The following is a 17,623-nucleotide window of genomic DNA, read 5'->3' as shown; positions in this document are numbered from 1 at the left end:
CACTAGCCTACTCTCAGGCTCGGGATTTGCCTATGCTGGACATTTTCTTGGAATCACACAATGTGCGGCCTTTGCGTCTGGCTGCCTTCATCTGGTATAACGTTCTCACAGCTCTGCCACGTTATATTTACCCATTCATCACTTCACAGACACGGGGGTCTCTCCTTTTTGCCTAGTATGAATACTGCTGCATGAACGTTCATGAATAAGTTTTTGTGTGTGTGTGTTCATGTCTCCGGAGTATAAGCCAGGGAGGGGCATTCCAGGGTCAAATGGGAACCCCATGCTCAACATTGTGAGGGGCTGCTGAACTTCCACAGCTGTTGTACCGTGTCACATTCCCACCAGCAATGTAGGAGGGTTCCAATTTCTCCCTCTTTATTATAGCCATCCTGGTGGGGGACAGGAAGCACTTCAACATTTGGAAATGCGGGGCCTTTTAAAAATGGTTCTCTCAAAAGCTAACTCCAGCCTGGCTGGTGGATGTAGAGTCAGCAGTGCCTGCACAGCCCTCCTTGAGTGAGAGGACGGCGGGGGGCTAGGACCCCAGGTGGTCTGTCCACAGCGTGGCCCTTCCGCACTGCCGAGAAAGCTCTCCTGTGTGAGGGCCTGGCCTCTGGCCGGGTGGTGCTGCTTGGCCTCCCCCCACTCACTACAGCATCATGACCCGTGAGGACACCCCAGTGCACCAGCTGTGCAGCATGTGCCCATTACAAAGGGGCATCAAAGGTTAAAGGGAGGACCACGGTGAACTACAGGGACAGCAGACAAGAGTAAAGGAGGCCCTTTTGTGACTTAAAGCCTAGGCCTCGTGTCAAAGCCCTTGCCTCATTTTGCTGGGGGCCCTCCGGTCACCTGACCTCACCCAGGCTGTGGAGGGACACAGATAGGATATGTGAGTGTCAGGGTGGGATACAGCACTCCTGGCCACCCAGATGAAAGCAGGAACTTACTTGACCCCGTAGGCAAATATGGTGAGGCCGATGAGCACACCTATGCTGCCGTCCAGATACCAGACCGCGGCGTTGTGCTTGAACACCTCCGCACTCAGGAGAATGGAGAAGCCCATCACGCCACCCACAAGGGAGTTAAACCCTGGAGGAGGAGCATAAAGAGTCTTGATGCCAGTGCCAAGCAGACTTTCTTAGCCACCAAACACCAGGTGTGCCTCCACATTCCAAAGCATGTGCTGTAAGGAACGTTGCCCAGGAGCATGTCTGTGGGTGACAGCCCTTCCCTCAGACAAGCTTGTCGAGTGTCTGTTCAGGTATCACCAGACATGTCCCTGGCTACAGCGTCATCCCCACTGGCCATCTCCATCCCCTGCCAGGCACTTCTGCCTACAGGACACAGCACGTGTGTGGTTATGGTGAGCCCTCTATCCCTGGGGAGCCCACAGCATCCAGGACAGTGTCTGCACATAGATTTGAGTCACCACGTACCAAAGTGGGGCCTTCTCAATCCTGTGAAGTCAGGTGGTTATCCTATGTTACTGACGAGAGAACTATAAGCAGAGTGAGAAATTGGGCTGGGCTGAGCTGGGTTGGGCTGGGATTCTACCTGGACCCAAGTCCTTTCCCTCCAGTCTCCCTCCCTAAGAACATGTGAGGATTTTTACTCTCCAGGAAGAGAGGCAAAATCTAGAACTAGCGACACAGTTGCAGAATGGCAATCAAAACAGAGCTGGAGCTAATAGACACTGATCACCATCTCCTTTGACATGGCACCTCATTTGGTCCCCACAACTTAGCTATCATGCTCCCGTTTTGCCTGGGAAGGGAATGGCTTAGAGCAGCTTCTGGGGTCTCGCTGTGGTGTGAGCCACAGGCTCCTTGCCTGCCTCGGCAGGACAGTGGCCAAAGAGAAGTTCTAGGTCGTGCAGGGCCGAAACCTCTCAAAGCATTAACTCCAGGTTCAAACAGGAGGATGGAGATGAAATGGCCTTGAACACATTCACTGGGGGCTGAACATTAGGAAAGAGAGAGCGTGGGGACAGAGATGATTAGAGCAAAGCCAGGGTGAGACCCCTTTCTAGGACCCACAGGGTAGACCTCAACAGGCTGCTCCCTAATGAGAACATAATGGGAACAAGGCAGGTGCCGGGCCTGCACGGCCCTCGGGGGTTGACTGCTGCATCCCACCCTCCCTGCACATCTCTCTCTTCCCCACTCCACTTCTCAGCTGACGGCACGGCCTGAACTTCCCAGAGCACACAGGTTCACTGGACAATGCCTCCTCTCCCCAGCTCCCAGTCCACACCCTCGCCACCTGGTGACTACCACCCCACTTGCTCAGCTGCTTCGCAGTCCGCACTGCTCCCATGCAAGGCTGACTGCCCCCCGCCAGCTCACCAAGGGGCTTTGATCTTGAAGTCCTCCCTCTCCTGGGTCATGCCCACTGGGAGGAAGTGGACCTTACCAGCCCCACTCACACTGCCCTTCACAAAGCTCCCAGCAGGCTCATGTGCCCAGTGCACTGCCCACTCAGGTTCCCTCCTCCCAGCACCCTCCCTGAGGTCGCCAGTGACACCATGCAGCCCGGTACGAGGGTGAATCCTGGTGTCACCCTGCCTCGAGGAACACTTCCTGCAGCCTTCCAGGCCCCTACAAGCTGTGCTTTTCCTCTCCCCCCTCCAGCTGCCTCTTCTCCATCTCCTTTGCTGACCAACCCTCTCCACTACTCTCCTCTGGCTAATTGCCTCCAAGCCAACGTCTCCCAAATTTATCTCTTTTGTCCTGACCTTTCCTCCTGGCTGTAGACTCACTCATATAAGTATCTCAAACTGAATGTGTTCAAAGCAAAAATCTCAATTTCTGTCCCCAAAAGCCTCACCCTCTAGCCACCATCCACCTAGCTGCCAGGGTCAAAACTCTAGGAGCCCAGCTCTGGACCTCTCCCACTCCCAAAAATCTAACAATCCACAAGTCTAACCCATCAAGTAATTCTTCCAACTGTTACCTCTAAAACTCATTCTCAGTCTACCTGTCCCCCAACCTCAGCCCTCCTCATCCCCTGCCTATACCCCTGCAGTGCCTCTTCACTGTCTTCCCTGCCCCACACCCCCACCCCATGGCTGCCAGAAGCCAGAGTGGCCTTGGTAAGTGCACAGCAGCCAAACCTTGCAGGAGAAAACTGCCTGATTCTGAACACCTGCTGTGATCGGTTCCTCCTGCCCGTCCCTCAGCCTAGACCCCACCTGCAAGCTGCCTCCATCCCAGCCTGAACTCCTAGGCCCTCCAGGCCCCCTAAAGGGCTTCCCAGCTACACCCTCCATCCATTATCCTACTTCATTTTCTCCACGGTCCTCTACTTCATAATATGGTATTTTTAACTCTTTTTCTTTCTTACAAATATTTCTCTCTTCCACTAGAAATGTAAGTTTCAGGACAGGAATTCTATCCCTTCTCTTGCTATATTCAAAGTCCCAGAGCAGGCTGGCACTGCTCAGGGGCTCAGCTGATTATTGCATTAATTACTGAGTTATCAGATGGAGGAAAGAGGAGAAGGTGTGGGGCAGGGCCTGAGGGTGCTAAGAAGGCTCCTACTTAGCCACAGCTGGGCTGAGCTGTCCCAAGAGAGGATGCCCCCCTGCCCAAGCTCAGGGGCCTCCCTGTCAAGGCAGGGGCTGGGGCTGGAGCTCTAGGGACACTGCCCCCAGGAGGGGGCTGAAGCCCAGGCAGAGGGTTTATTCCTCAGTTTCAGGGTGTGGCCCAGGGCTCCCTGGAGAGTCAACCTCCCCTCTTCTGAGGCTCTCCAGAAGGTTCACTCATATCTGGTTAAGCTTCTAACCCAGTTTCACCTGAATAAAGGTGATGGGGTCTAGGGAAGGCCAACTCCACCTTCCTCCCACCGGGGGGCTGTGTCCTCCAGAGACCCTGGGAACTATGCTGGCAGAGGAGGCCAGGATGTGCTGGAGCCTGGAGCTGGTGAGGGTTCTTCAGGCAGGGCCTCTGCCCGCCCTCCCATGTCTACCTGGGCCACCCCTGCCCTCCACCCACAGCACCTCTGCCCACCAGCCACTAGGGCCTCCTCTGCCAGCCAGCCAGCTGACAAAGCTTTCTCTAGGTATCTGGGGAGAATGGAAGGCAGGCACCAAGTGGTGACTTTAGCTTTACCCAAGATGCGCCCCAGCAGCTCCAAGTCCCCAGGCCAAGTCTTCCACCCTTAACCGTGGAGGTGAGGGGCAGGCAGGCCCCTTCCCCATGCTGCCACCTGGCTTCCCCTTCTTAGCAGTGGCCCTGTGTGGTTTGTTTCTGAGGCTCCTTCACGCTCACTTCCCTCTGGACAATGAAGAAATGGGCTCAGCATCTCCTTCTGCACTCAGCTCATGGAGCAAACTCTCCTAAGCCTTATATGTTCTAGAAGCACAGCGGCCTCTTGTCACCGCACTGGAAGCTCTGTGCAGCCCAACCCCCTCACCACATGCCAGAGCTTACTTCCATCTTGCCCTGGTCTGGGCCTCCACCTATCACCCCCAGGTTCCGGCTCCCGCTGCAGAGCCAGGTGCAACAGGACCTACTGGCCCTCCCCCTGCGAGAGGCTGGTGTTCACCTTCTCACCTCTGCTGCCCCTTGAATCTTCCTGTTATTTTTAACAAATGTAATCAGACCAGTACTCTTTTTAAGAAATCCCTGTAGCCCAGAAAGCCTTCAAAAGCCTCAGCAGACACCATTTCTCTGTCACAGGCTACCTGGGCTGGGGTTACCTCTCAGGCATTCTCAAACATGGGGAATTTGGGGCTGGCTAGAGGAAGGGAGACAAGGAGGAGACAGCCACTGTGTCCCGGGACGAACTGGAATCCTTCACACCCCTGCTCCGTCTCTGTCCCAAGCACAAAGCGGGCACTGCCCTCAGTGAAGCCTGACAGAGCTCAGAAAGGATGCTGAGAACATGAGATTCCCCAGCCAGCCGCTAGATGTCTCCTCAGCTCCACCAAGGAAGCCAGCTCTGCCAGCAGGACAGCCTAGCCTGGCGTTTCCAACAGGAGGAAACCCATACAGGCTCCCATTCTGGGTTCATGTCCCATTCACTGCATTCAAATCCACACAGCTCTCAGCACAAGCAGCCTCTTTGCTGCCCACTCCACCCTATACAAGCTCCCAACAGCACACAGTTGATGGAGTCATTGGACGTTCACCTACACCTTCCAGGGGGAGCTTCTGACTTGCTCAGCTCCACTCACCTTTGCTTATAAGAGGCTGACTCATTTCCGCTTCCCCTGTTCCAAGCCTGCACAGGAACTGCAAGGAGCACACAGGGATTGACAGGGGGGGACCATCTGAATCTGCCTGTCACCTCAACTGTGTCAGAGCCTTCCCAGCTGCACCCATCCCACAGGAAGACCCTGAGCTCCCAGCCCCACCCACCTTACCGGCACTACACACAAGGCCACTGGCCCCTAGGTGCTGCCCCAGCCCCCCCGGGCCCACAGTGAAATCCAGAGCTGTTGTAAAGAGTAAAGGCTGATATCAGTTTGAAAACACACAGTCATGTTGGAGGCCATCCTGATTAGAGGCACCACCAACCTGCCCTTAGTGACTAGATAAGAATCTGTATAATCAAGCACATTAATTTTATGCAGAAAATCCTGATTAGAAGTTTGTCGTGTGCCTGAAAACCCTGACTTGGTTAGAACTGAGGGAGTGATAGAACGGTCAGCCCGGCCCCTCAACCCAGAGAGGCTGCCCGCTGTCCCCTCAGGCGGCCGTGGACGGCTCCCAGCCTCCAGTTCAGAGCTTCTCCAAGGGCCTCTCCGCAAGCTGCTGCCTGATTCCTCAGTAGCAGTCTGCTGTACGGAGTCATTTTGCCTTAAGTGATGCGCAGCCAGAGCCTTGTCCTCGCAGCGGCCGGGCGCACTGACCGCAGAGCCCAAGCACAGAGAGCGAGTCACAGGAGGTCGGCTGCACTGGCCGGCACAGGCGAGGCCGCCTGGGGCCGCCCCGCGCCCTGCTGCCCTCCCCTGAAGACCCTCCCGGCTGTAGGCGCACAACCCGGGGACGGAGGACCTGGTGGATCGGCCTGACCTGCTCCCGGTCCTGCTCCAGCTTGGGAACCAGCCACCGCAGCAGGGACAGGCGAGGCCTGCCTCCCTACACCACAGCAGTTTGCTCAACATGCTTCTTCCTCGGAGAGAAAGCCCTTGGTCTGCCCTGCCTGGGCCAGAGCAGGAGGGCGCCTTCCCAGGGCAGCGGCCACAGGGGACACGGCCACAGGGGACGCCCTCCAGAGCCAGCCCCTCAGGAGAGCCCGACATTAACGGGAGGCAAGGCTCCCGACGCCAGCCTGCCCCCACTTCCCGAAGTGCGGGAAGGACAGAGAGGAGATAATTACAGGTAGTTCCCTCGCTCTGTTCATCAGTGATGAGTAAAACTGGGATCCCAGACAACACAATTAGCAGGAGGCTGTAATTACTGCTGCGTATTTGCTGACACTCCCACCAAACTAAGGATTGCAAGCACACGGACCTGTGGGGCCCCTTGTGAGTAACAGGCTTGGGGATGGGGGGGGGGGGCCTTTGCTCTTTGCAATAGCTCTATTTCTGTCTGTCTCTCTTATCAAGCCCCGTGGCCAATTCATCCCGGAGGCCCGCCCATTCCACCAGCATATCCTCAAATCCCCCACATCCCGCCCCCTTGGCCCGCACCCCTGTCCAAGCCACCACCACCACCACCACCCAGCAACCCAGAGACCTGTCCCTGCTTCAGCGCTGGTTCCCTCCGCTCTGTTTGCCACTGGACGGCCAGAGAGCTCTTTAGAAAACATCCATCATGTCACCTCATTGTTTAAATATTTAGCAAAACATCCAAGATCCTACCCAAAATCCTTAATGAACTGCCCTTGCCCTGCAAGCCCCTTCCTCCTGTGTTCCCCCCTCCCCAGTGCTCCCTGCTGACTGGCGCAGCTGCCCCCAGGCCTGCCTTCTCCCTCTCCTGCTCCAGGAGAAGAGAAATGGAGAGGGCAGCACGGGACACACTGCTGGAGAAGCCAAGGTCCAGCCGGGCCTCTGCTCTGTTCAGGTCTAAAAGGCCCGGGCACATCTGCAGCCTCAGAGCAACACACAAAGGTGGCTGGAAAATCCACACCCAAACACTGCATTCACGTTCACGCAGCCTTCAGCTCTTGGCACAAGGAGCCCCTGCTCATCCCTAAGAAAAGGAGGACTCCGTGGCCAAAGGGGGCATTTAATCTTCCAGATTAAAAAATGGAAAACCACAAAAATCACAGGAAATGAACACCTCTCCCCAAATTCTGGGTCTGGTTCTGAGAGGAAGGGGCACCAAAATGGGTCAGGGCCTTGTAAGACAATGTAGCTGGGTCAGCTTGGTGCCCGCTGCCTGTGAATCCATGATGCCCCAGTGGGTGGCACGGGCATGCTCACACCATTCTCGTGGGACTGACCCACATGCTCTGCCGAGCCGGCTCTGGTAGAGATAGAGAGAGCTACCCACTTACACCAGAGGGGTTAAGTTGCAACAGCACTTCTGAGAACCAGGCAAGACTCTTCACAGCCACAGGCCAGAGCCCTGAAAGGGGCCATTCCAATCCTGCATTGGAGCTGGTTTCTGCAGCTAACAGGCATCTGGGAGAGACCCAGGCACAGAACCCCGGAAGGCCCTGCTGGTCCGGTGTGATGCGCATTGCTCCTGAGTTCAGCCGCATCCTGACCAAGGACAAACTCAGGGGTTCCTCTGGGAGTCAGGGAGTCGGGCTGGGCCGCCTGGCACACACCCAGGCCTTCACATTGCTCCGCCTCAACCTCCCAGAGTCAGAATCTTCAGGGACCAGGTCTAGGAACCTGTGTCTTTAACAAACACCACAAGCCGTTCTGATGATGCCAGTACAGTGGTCAACTGACTGCCTCTGAGTTTCCCTGGTTTTACAGTCAGCATGTTAGATCATGGAACCCCCCAATTTCTTCAGGCTGTTCAAAGGCACCCCCACCCGCACACACACTCATAGGTGACACCCTTCCCAGGGTTACTGCCATAGAAAAGCTGGAAACATCACTCTGACTTCCAGCCCGCCTGCCCCACTGCACAGAAGCCCAGCTCCCAATGCAGCAGAGCAGCACAGGGCGGGATGAGGAGTGAAGGCCCACAGCATGTCCCCACGCTCCATCACTTGGGAGAGAAGGGCCCTCTGCCCTGCCGCTGCCCTGCCGCTGCCCTGTCCACAGCGGATCAGCAGCCACCCCTGCGTGTGCACACAGCAGAGAAGTTGAGAGTTGGGGAAAGGGGGGAGTTCTTTACTTAAAAAGGAAACCCAATGATTTCTGCTTTATTTTGTGCAGACACACCCACCAACCCATATGCTTTTGCCCTGTGACCTCTCACCCCCGGGGATGGGGGCTCAAGCTCAAGAATGAAGGAAAGGAAAAGAGCCAGATAAGTGTTTGTCAAGTTTCCCATTTACATGCCAGCATAGTTTATGGACTGAAATGCACTTTTCCTAATTTCACACACCCTTCTCTGTCATCCCAAAGGCCACTCAGGAAGCTCTTCCTGACCCCTAGGGACACAAAGGAACAACATTTCTGCCTGGTTTGGGTTTGAAGCAGAACAATTCCCAGTGAAGCCTTGGTGCCTGCAACTGGAACCCTCAAGTGAGCACCTCACTAGCTAGAGTGGCAAGTGAGCATGGAGAATCCAAAGGAAACTTTTCTAGAATCCAGAAAAGACATTTACTTTTTATCTGGAACAATGCACGTAAAATGTAAGGCTCCAGGAACACTTTGTGTTTCACGATTAAGAGCCTGGGGAACCCCAATCCACCCTGTTAAGGAGGTCAGGGTAGAAGTGATTCATGAAGAATTTATTAAATTCCCAGGGCACATCTGCCCTGCTATGGGGACCCTGAGAATCATTCAATATCCTGGGAGGGGAGGACAAATGGATTCCAAACTGTTGAGCTCTTCTGTAAGACAATCAACTAAAAGTGTCCCAAACAGCATCTTCCCTCACTGTGAACCCCACCCCCAGGGACTGGGCCCACTGGCCTAACTCACCATCTGTTATGAGTGCTCTGCTGGTCAGGACCTTCCCCAGCATGAACTTCAACACCGCCAGAATGGTGCAAAGGATCCCACTTAAAATGGAGACACTGAACAGGAAATCATCCTGGAAAAGAAAGTTCCAGATTTCAACAATTCACCTCCTGCAGATTATCTGCAAACCACTGGCCTTAAAGATCACCTTTGTTCCCAGGACAAACATCAGTTGGGTGTGCTGACACCAGGTGGAAGTATATTGCTTGTTTTCATATCTCATTTACCTGTGTCACTGGGAAATGAAAAAGATGATTAAAAAACAGATAATCTAGATTTAAATTTCCTTAGAAAGCTGTTAAGTATTTCTTTTCCTGTAAGAGATTCTCTTTCCCACTACTCTGCTGAAGTGATCGGTAGTTATTGATCAATAATATAATAGAGTTGGTGAGAATGCTAAAAAACAGTACCTTCTACTTAGACTTTTATATGCACTATACAGAGTGCCTTCCATGCCACTGTTTAAGAACTCTAGTACACATCAGTGCACCACTAGCCTAAGACCACTTCAACACAGCCAAATGAATTTGCGAAAGGGTCAATTATGGCTGGAGCTACTTATAACTGTATTTTTTCCTTGAATTCACACAAGGTAATTGGAACTTCAAATATAGCCTTCAAGGTGGGAAAAATGCATCTAAAAATACAGTGTGCTATCGATGTTGCCTTAGCACTTCCTGCAAGTTGTTACCTTACCTCTGCAAGCAAATGAGTGAGTCAGGCACGACAAGCAAGCACCAGTATCTCATGACATCAGGGCACACCGAGCTCCTCACCTTCGAGCTTCCATGCGCCATTCCCATGAGACATACTCTCCAAATTCTCTAACATTAAAATACAACTGCCAGCAGAATTCTGATAAAGCAAAAGGATTCCTTAAGCCCTTTATTGTTCAAATTCACTAACCTACTCACAGGAAGGTGGGAAGAGAGAAGACAACCTGTTTCCCTGGGTTCAAAACTGAACAAAGTCATTGGAAAAATAATCTCACTGGAAACAGGTTGTCTGCATAGCATCAAAGTATCTCCCCCACAATACTCATCAATGGTGGTTGATTTTAACATATGTCCACAAATTCTTTGCTACTCCTTCCTCCAGGAGGCACAGCTTAATTCCCTCTTCCCTTGAACATGGGCTGGACTCATGACTAGTATCTAACAAACAGGGTATGGAAGGGGAAAATAGTAACTTCGTAGTGGAGAAGTGATCTTGGCCAGTGATCTTGGCCAACAGATCAAGATTAGCATGACCATTAATAAGTTATGTTGGTACCATGTGCCTTCAGACATGATATGCCATGATGAGAACTTTTCTACCCAAAAATCCATAACCTCAGCTGAACTGCAAAAATCATCAAACTCACAAAGAGGGACAGTCTACAAAATATCTGAGCACTACTCTTCACACATGTCAAGGTCATGTTCAAGCCAAGACTGAGAAAATGTCACAGATTGGAGAGTAAGGAGACATGAGAACTAAATGCAACCTGGTGTCCTGCACTGAATCCTGGAACAGAAAAATATCATCAAGTGGAAATCTGAATGGAGTCTGGAGCTTTGTTAGCAGGGTTGTAATCTCCTACTTTGGTAATTGTACCCTGGTTGTGTGAGCTGTTAACATCAGGGGAGGCTGGATGAAGGGTATACAGGAGCTCTCTGTAATATCTTTGTAACTCTTATAAATCTAAAGTTATTTCAAATATTAAAGTTTTCTAAAATAAGCACCTTACTGACGTTTCACCTCAAATTATCAGTAAGGACTATATCAAACCTGGCCCCAGCACCACCACCGGCCCCCCCAAATCTGGCCCACCACCAGAGATAAGGGGGAGCATACCTTCTGTATAAACATGAGGTGGTCTTCAAATCATACAGCACGGAAACTGGAAAAGGGCTTAAATCCATGCTGCATGTGGGGAAACCAAAGCTCAGAAAGAGCAGGTGGTCCCCCGACCACAGCAGCGATAAGCAGCAGAGTGCAGGGCTCCCTACCACCCTCCGCCTCCCCTGGGCAGGCTGACACTACCAACCCCTTCTGAATCTCTGAGCCCAGGCTGGAAGGTGGTGAAAGCCACAGGCTAGTTTTAGGATTCAAAAGCAGTTAGGGAGAGCTGATGAAACCAACCTGGGGGAGGATCCTCGTGCCGATGTGTGATATTATTAATGGCACACTAGCTCAGGAGAACTCGGTCAGTCAGCTCTCGACTTCGGCCAGCTTTTCTCCAGGATGCAGGACCCCTACACTGCACGCCCCCCGCAGCACAGTCTGACCTGGCAGGTGAGAGCCCCGATGACCTGGTGTACGCTGACAGGATGATGTTTTCCAGCTCTTCTGAGCAAAGCCAAACCCAACAAACCACCGGATGGCGCTGGCCCCTCCAGCCCCCCACCCTTGAATACCCTCCCCTCCTCTTACTGTGCTCCAGCCACCCTAGATTCCTCCCTGCTCCTCCTACAATGCTTGGGCATTCTCCCACCTCAAGACGTTTGCCCATGCTGTTCCCTCTCACTCCCTCACCTCTGTCATATCTCTACTCAAATATCACCTTCTCAGGGAGGTGGTTCCAGACTATAATCCCTTCCCATCCCTGATCTCTTTTTAATAGCATGTTTCACATTCCAACACACACATGGCTATTTAAATTTAAAATAAATAAAACTGAAACTCAGTTCCTCACTTGACTAGCCACATTTCAAGTGCCCCATAGCCACATATGGGTACAGGTAATAATGTTGGAAAGTGCAGACTGAGAGCATTTCCATCATTGCAGAAGGTTTCACTGGATGGAGCTGATGTAGAAACAAGATGGTTTTTCCATCTGAACGGGAGAACGGAGTAAGTGTAGGCCAGGACACGTACAAGACAGGAACAGAAAGAGACCTGGACCCAGCAAATGGTCAAAGATGAATAGTTAGGCAAGGAGATTGCCTCACTCCTTGTTTAGGATCAGACCCTGAGTTTAGCAGACATGGCTAAAATTTATCATGACTAACACCCTACCTCCAAAAGGCACCTAGGGATTGGTTCTGTTGTTATTGTTTTAATTATTAATAGTGTGGTATGATTAATACATGATAAAATGTACAGGTCTTAGATATTCAATTTGGTGAACTCTGTCAATGGTAATGCTCAGGTATCCATTCCCAAAACAGAACACAGAGCACTTCCACACCATAGAAAGTTCTTTTGTGTGCCCCCCTGCAACCAACCACTTTCTGACTTCAATCACCAGAGACTGATTTAGTCTCTTCTTGAATTTTATGTCAATGGAATCATACAATATGTAATCTTTGTCTGGAGTCTTTCATCAACATAATGTTTTTGAGACTCAGCCATGTTATTGAAGATAGCAGTAAAGTGTTCTGTATTGTTGCTGAGTCTCATTCTAGTGACAAGTTTCGTATCAAAGGCTTTTTATAATTCAATCTAAATGCCTCCTGTTGACTCCAGGCTTTCTTACTTAGGTTCCCAATGGAGATGAGCAGTTGATCATGCAAGGAACAGGCAAAATAATAGAAAGGAAGCTGATAGGGCCTGTCCAATCATTGTTCAAAATCTTGGCAATCAGGACATCCTAATGCAACTTTCCAACCCCTTCAATGTGCTGGGATAAAACAACTCCACCCACTGTCCCTGTTCTGGAATGCATGTTTGTGTCCCCCAAAATTCACATGTTGAAGCCCCAATGCCCGGTGTGATGGTAGTTAGAGGTGGGGCCTTTGGGCAGTGATCACATCAGGAGGGTGGGGTCCTCATGAATGGGATTAGTGCTCTTCTAAGCACAGGCACAGGTGAAAGACCTCTCTCTCCCTCTCCTGCTCCCTTTCTCCTTCTCTCTCTACATTCTCTCTCTTTTTCTCTTCCTCCCCATATGGCTATCTGAAAGCCAGGAAGAGTACTGTCACCAGACACTAAACCTGCTGGCACTTTGATCTTGGACCTCTCAGCCTCCAGGACTGTGAGAAATAAATATTCGTTGGTTAAGCCCCCAGTGTATGGCATTTTGCTAGAGCAACCAGAGGGACTAACACAATCCCATCACTCCCACCATCATCCCACACGTCAAAACAGCAGCAGAGATGTGAGTTAAATCAATTTCATCCTCTGACTGGTTCACATTATCATATGAAATGGACAATCCCAGTTTCTGGCTGATATTCAGCCAGCAGCAATTCCTAACATTGTGACACTGAGTTTCCCCATCCTCTCTGCCCCCACTCCCATTTTTCTATACAGCCTCATCTCAAAGCATATTTATTCATGGTGTTGTTCATAAGAAAACTGTTTGTAGAGAAAATGAATTTGGTTTTTTGCATTATCATTTGTCACCTCCTACTTTAGGCTTATTCCTTTTCATAGGTGACACCAGTAGCTGCAAATCCAGGTTACAGTTCACTGTGTCCACTGATCCCAGACAGAGGCCATGTCTGAAAACCCAACCCACCCATTCCCGCAAAGACTGGTACTTTCCCTTTTCACAAGAAGTGTGACAGCGCGTGGGGGGAATGCAGGCTTACTTTCTTACGCCTACAAAAGAAAAGCGTCCTTTGCTTTCCAAATGAGGACAGATTTCAAACCGTTGTGACACTACATGTGTTATAGAATTACCTAGGGAAATGCTAGTGCTGGCTGAATAATAAATGTCTATTGATTTATGGCCCCAGGTGAAATTAAAAGTCACCCTCATCCTCAGATATTTTTGTCACCCCCTGGCAGATGAGAAAAGCCGCAGATGTGGAGGAAATTATTCCAAGCACAAGCCCTCAATTTCCCCTGGTTATTAAATTATATTGAAAATTGCCCCATGCATTCACATTAAATGACTCACAATTTTTAAATTAGCATCAGACCATTTTGATGTCAGGAGGGTCAAGAGTTGGTATTTAGACAAACAGATAGGCAGTCAGAAGGTTCTGCAGCCAGTGTACACTGGGGTCACTTGTGGGACTTACAGACTGGGGAGCCCTGGTCCCTAGTGACTTCTGGCCAGACTGGCCAGCCTGACTGTTGAGGCCCTGCAAAGTCTTGTGAAGGGAACAGATGTCCAGCTCCACAGGCACCACAAAGCTGAGGTTGGCAGGGTCACAGGATGCCACCAGGGAAGGCAAGGCAGTGTCAGCTGAGCCACTGTGACCAGCTCAGGGACAAGGAGGGCACTTGGAAGTGCCGGGCTGCCTCTCCAACTCGCAGCCAGGCTTCTGTTAACTGGGGCATCATTCTGATAGCTGTTTTCTGAGGCAAGATAGGAAAGCAAGGCTCACTGCAGACAAGCACTCTAATCCCTGAACACTGCCATGGAGTCTGACAGGAGCCATCCCAGGCTCACACACCCTCCTCCCTGGATGGCCATCAGGCACTTAAAGTGTCACCTCCCAGTTCCCTAAATCTGGAACCAAGCATAACGACACTTCAGCTAAACCCTCATGACACAAAGGCACTGCTGCCCTTGAATAGCTCTGCTCTGCGAAAGAAGAACCTTCTGACTTCCTGCTTTTGCTCCCTGTTGGTCTGAACACCATGCCAATGAGTATCACACCGCACGTCACTATCAAATTAGAGAGCTCCTTACATAACAGCCATAATAACACAAGCAGATACTATTCCTTATGCGCATTTGAGGTGAGGCTGTTTCCCAAAGGCTTAAGAAACAATTTTATTTTATTTTAAACAAAACCCTCACATGATGCCTGCTAGGTAGAAATTATGATCCCTTATAGAGAGGCTAAGTAACCCCTAGGGTCAGGTCACACAGCTGGTCAGTGATGTGAAAGGTATCCAAACCCTATCTGCCTAATCTAAAATCTATTATCCTTCATCCCTTAAAAAATGGAGGCCAACCTTCTTCTAATGTTGTCTGATGGCCTTGAGTTTCCATTCTAATTAAATAAAAGGAAAAAGAATAAACCAAAATGCTAAGACCTCTGCTTCATATTTTTGAAAATGACTTAAAAATTAGGAGAGATAGCAATTAAAGGTGGTGGAATGAACATACATAATCAGCTTTTGTAAGGCCACTAAATGGCAACATAGTGGTATTTTTTTTAAGGCATAAACCCATGGGTACAAAAAAAACAGAGGACAAAACCACAAAATTGTATGAGCAGGCAAACAGGCAGAAGAATGGTAGCTGCCTTAAAGGTGCAGGGAATGGTGGAACCCTAGGAGAGAGTGTAGGCCGAGCAGCAGGATGTCAGAACCCCTGAAGGCTCAGGAATCAATGCCACTGCACCTGCCTGGGACAGGGGTTAGAGGGGAAACTACAAGCAGGAGGGTTAAGGGTGATCTTTAACACACCCAAACCCCCTCTCCCACTGCCCAGAGTGTCCTGGTGCTGTTCCCCAGCAGGGCAGCAGACGTATTCACTGCAAAGAGCAAAATAAAGGGCCTTTGCCCTGGGCATGCCAGATTTAGCTGAAGGCAGGGTTACTGCATTGAAAAGTGGGGCTTTGGGAAGTTTACCTACTGCCCTGCCAATTTTATGATGGAGGAAAAAACCCAGATTTTAGATAGAGGTTAAATGAAAATAAAGATACAATTTCTTTCCAACTAAAGTTCATGGATTCCTCCAAATTCTATCCATAGACCCAAACCCCAGGTTAAAAACCCCTGCCCCAGAGTTAAGATCACATTTGACAAGCCTCACCCACACACAGTCATAAATATGTACTTTTTCAATATAATCAACCAATAAACACCAGACTTTTGGAGTGCCATCTAATATGAAAGACAGAGGCCTAAAGAAATAGAAGAATGTTACTTGGCAACAACAGTATGAGGAGGGAAGGAAACTTAAAAATTATTGTTAACATCATCAGAGATAGAAGATATTATACCTGTCTATACAAGAAAAGGGTGTTATAAGTAGAAAACATAAAGGGAAAAGAAAGTTCCTAGAATTTAAAAACACAGTAACAGAAAATAACAACTTAAAAAAAAAATTAATCAACAAATGCAGCAGAAGATAAGGTTGAGGGATTCTCTCAGGAAGTAGAGAGAAAATTAGGAGACTAGCCTAGGAAGTCCAACATTTGAATAATAGGAAGCTAAAAATATAGAACAGAGAAAAGAATAGCAAAAAAAAAAAAAACATTAATAACTCAAGAATATCTCCCAGACTGAAGGACAAAGGTTCAGAATGAAAGGGTCTGCAGGCCTAGCATAATGCATGAAATAAAAAGTCCCCCAAGGCTAAAAATGATAAACTTTGAGAACACTGTTTAATGATAAACAGAAGATCTTACAAACTTCCAGACAGGAAAGCAGGGATTTTTTTAAAAATTAATAAATAAACAAAACCCAAAGGATTATTAGAGTAGCAACTTCTCCAAAGCAACACTAGAAATTAGAAGATAGTAGATCAATGCCTTTGAAATTCAAAGAGTAAACCCCTTTCTGCCCAGGTAAACCACCAAATAAAGTGTGAGGACAGAATTACAATATTTCCAGATATTTAAAGTCTCAAAAACAATTTTCTTTCCCTGTGCCTATTTCTTAGGAAGCTACTGTAGGATGTGCTCCTCCAAAGCAATGGAGGAAACCACGAAAGACAACATGAGATCCAGTAAGATCCAACCTAAAAGTAAAACGAATCCCCAGAATTACAATGAATGATGAGATTCCAAGATGACAACTGTGGAGCTCACCTGGTGTGTGCACATCGTGGGTGAAACTGCAACATTTCCAAATTACCTCGCCTGGCTTTAGTGTATTTGCATATCCTCAGGGAGTTCATCTCCATATCAATGGGTAATATTACCTGGGCAACTGAGGGCAGGTCTGAACCTGAGAGTTTAAAGGGAGGGGCTGGCTTGTTTGCTTGCTTGCTTTGTCCGGAGCAGAAGAGAGAGACAGCCCTGAACTGTAGTTTGTAAGCAATAAACGGGTTTTAAACTTTATTTCTCCCTTTGACCAATTTCGGTTTTTAGAGGTATTTTGTCCCAGGATTTCCTTTTCCTGGACTTACACCTGGCGCAGTCAGCAGGGTGCCTCTGAACCCAAAATCTGTCATAATGGGTGCGACCTTTGGGAGGGCTGCTCCTGGGATGGTGGGGAGGCCCCAGTGGATGCAGCGGCAGAGGGTGCCACTTCACCTGTTATTATTCCCCCAGCTGTGGGGCTTCCAAGTTGGGAACCCCTAGTGGGGAATTGGTCTAGGGTAAAGTACCTCTTAGAGGGGTGGGGCTTTCTCCAGAATTGGGGAAGGGTGGAAACACCGGAAGCTGCAGAATTAGCCCTCGTGAGTTGGACGACTGCTTGGAGACCATAGGGGACGATGTAGCAGCTGGCATTGTAGGGTCTCTTTTAATCGAGATAGTGGAAAATGTTATGCAGGAGAATATGAGGATTATCGAGGGACTTGGGAGACAGACACACTTCAGTATTGCTTGGAGGAGCTGGGCAATAACCTATGGGGATGCTGTTAAACAAAAGAGACAGTTACTGAAAAGGCAGGTCATGCTCCTAGGAGACTCCTTAGCAGCGGCAAGCAGGGAGACGGCAGGAAAAGCGGCGTTGCAGGAGGCCGTGGGGGAGGGGGAGGAAAGAGTAGCACCTTCAGCCCCAGAAGTGGTGAAGGAGGAG

At 49.8% G+C, this 17,623-nt stretch overlaps 1 protein-coding gene across 1 annotated transcript in view; it reads right to left on the bottom strand.

The window, feature by feature from the left end:
• TMEM163 (transmembrane protein 163) overlaps positions 1-17,623 on the bottom strand; it is a 236,331-nt gene that overhangs the window by 1,234 nt on the left and 217,474 nt on the right. Inside the window, exons 6-7 of the mRNA XM_036886672.2 lie at positions 9,005-9,116; positions 954-1,095 (exon numbers count right to left, since the gene is read on the bottom strand). Of these exons, the coding sequence (XP_036742567.1) occupies positions 954-1,095; positions 9,005-9,116 (254 nt within the window). The remainder of the gene's footprint in view (positions 1-953; positions 1,096-9,004; positions 9,117-17,623) is intronic.

Source organism: Manis pentadactyla, chromosome 8, assembly GCF_030020395.1.
Source record: "Manis pentadactyla isolate mManPen7 chromosome 8, mManPen7.hap1, whole genome shotgun sequence".
NCBI classification, from domain to species: Eukaryota; Metazoa; Chordata; class Mammalia; order Pholidota; family Manidae; genus Manis; species Manis pentadactyla.
The sequence above is the reverse complement of the archived record's forward strand: the minus strand, read 5'-3'. Positions and strand labels throughout refer to the sequence as shown.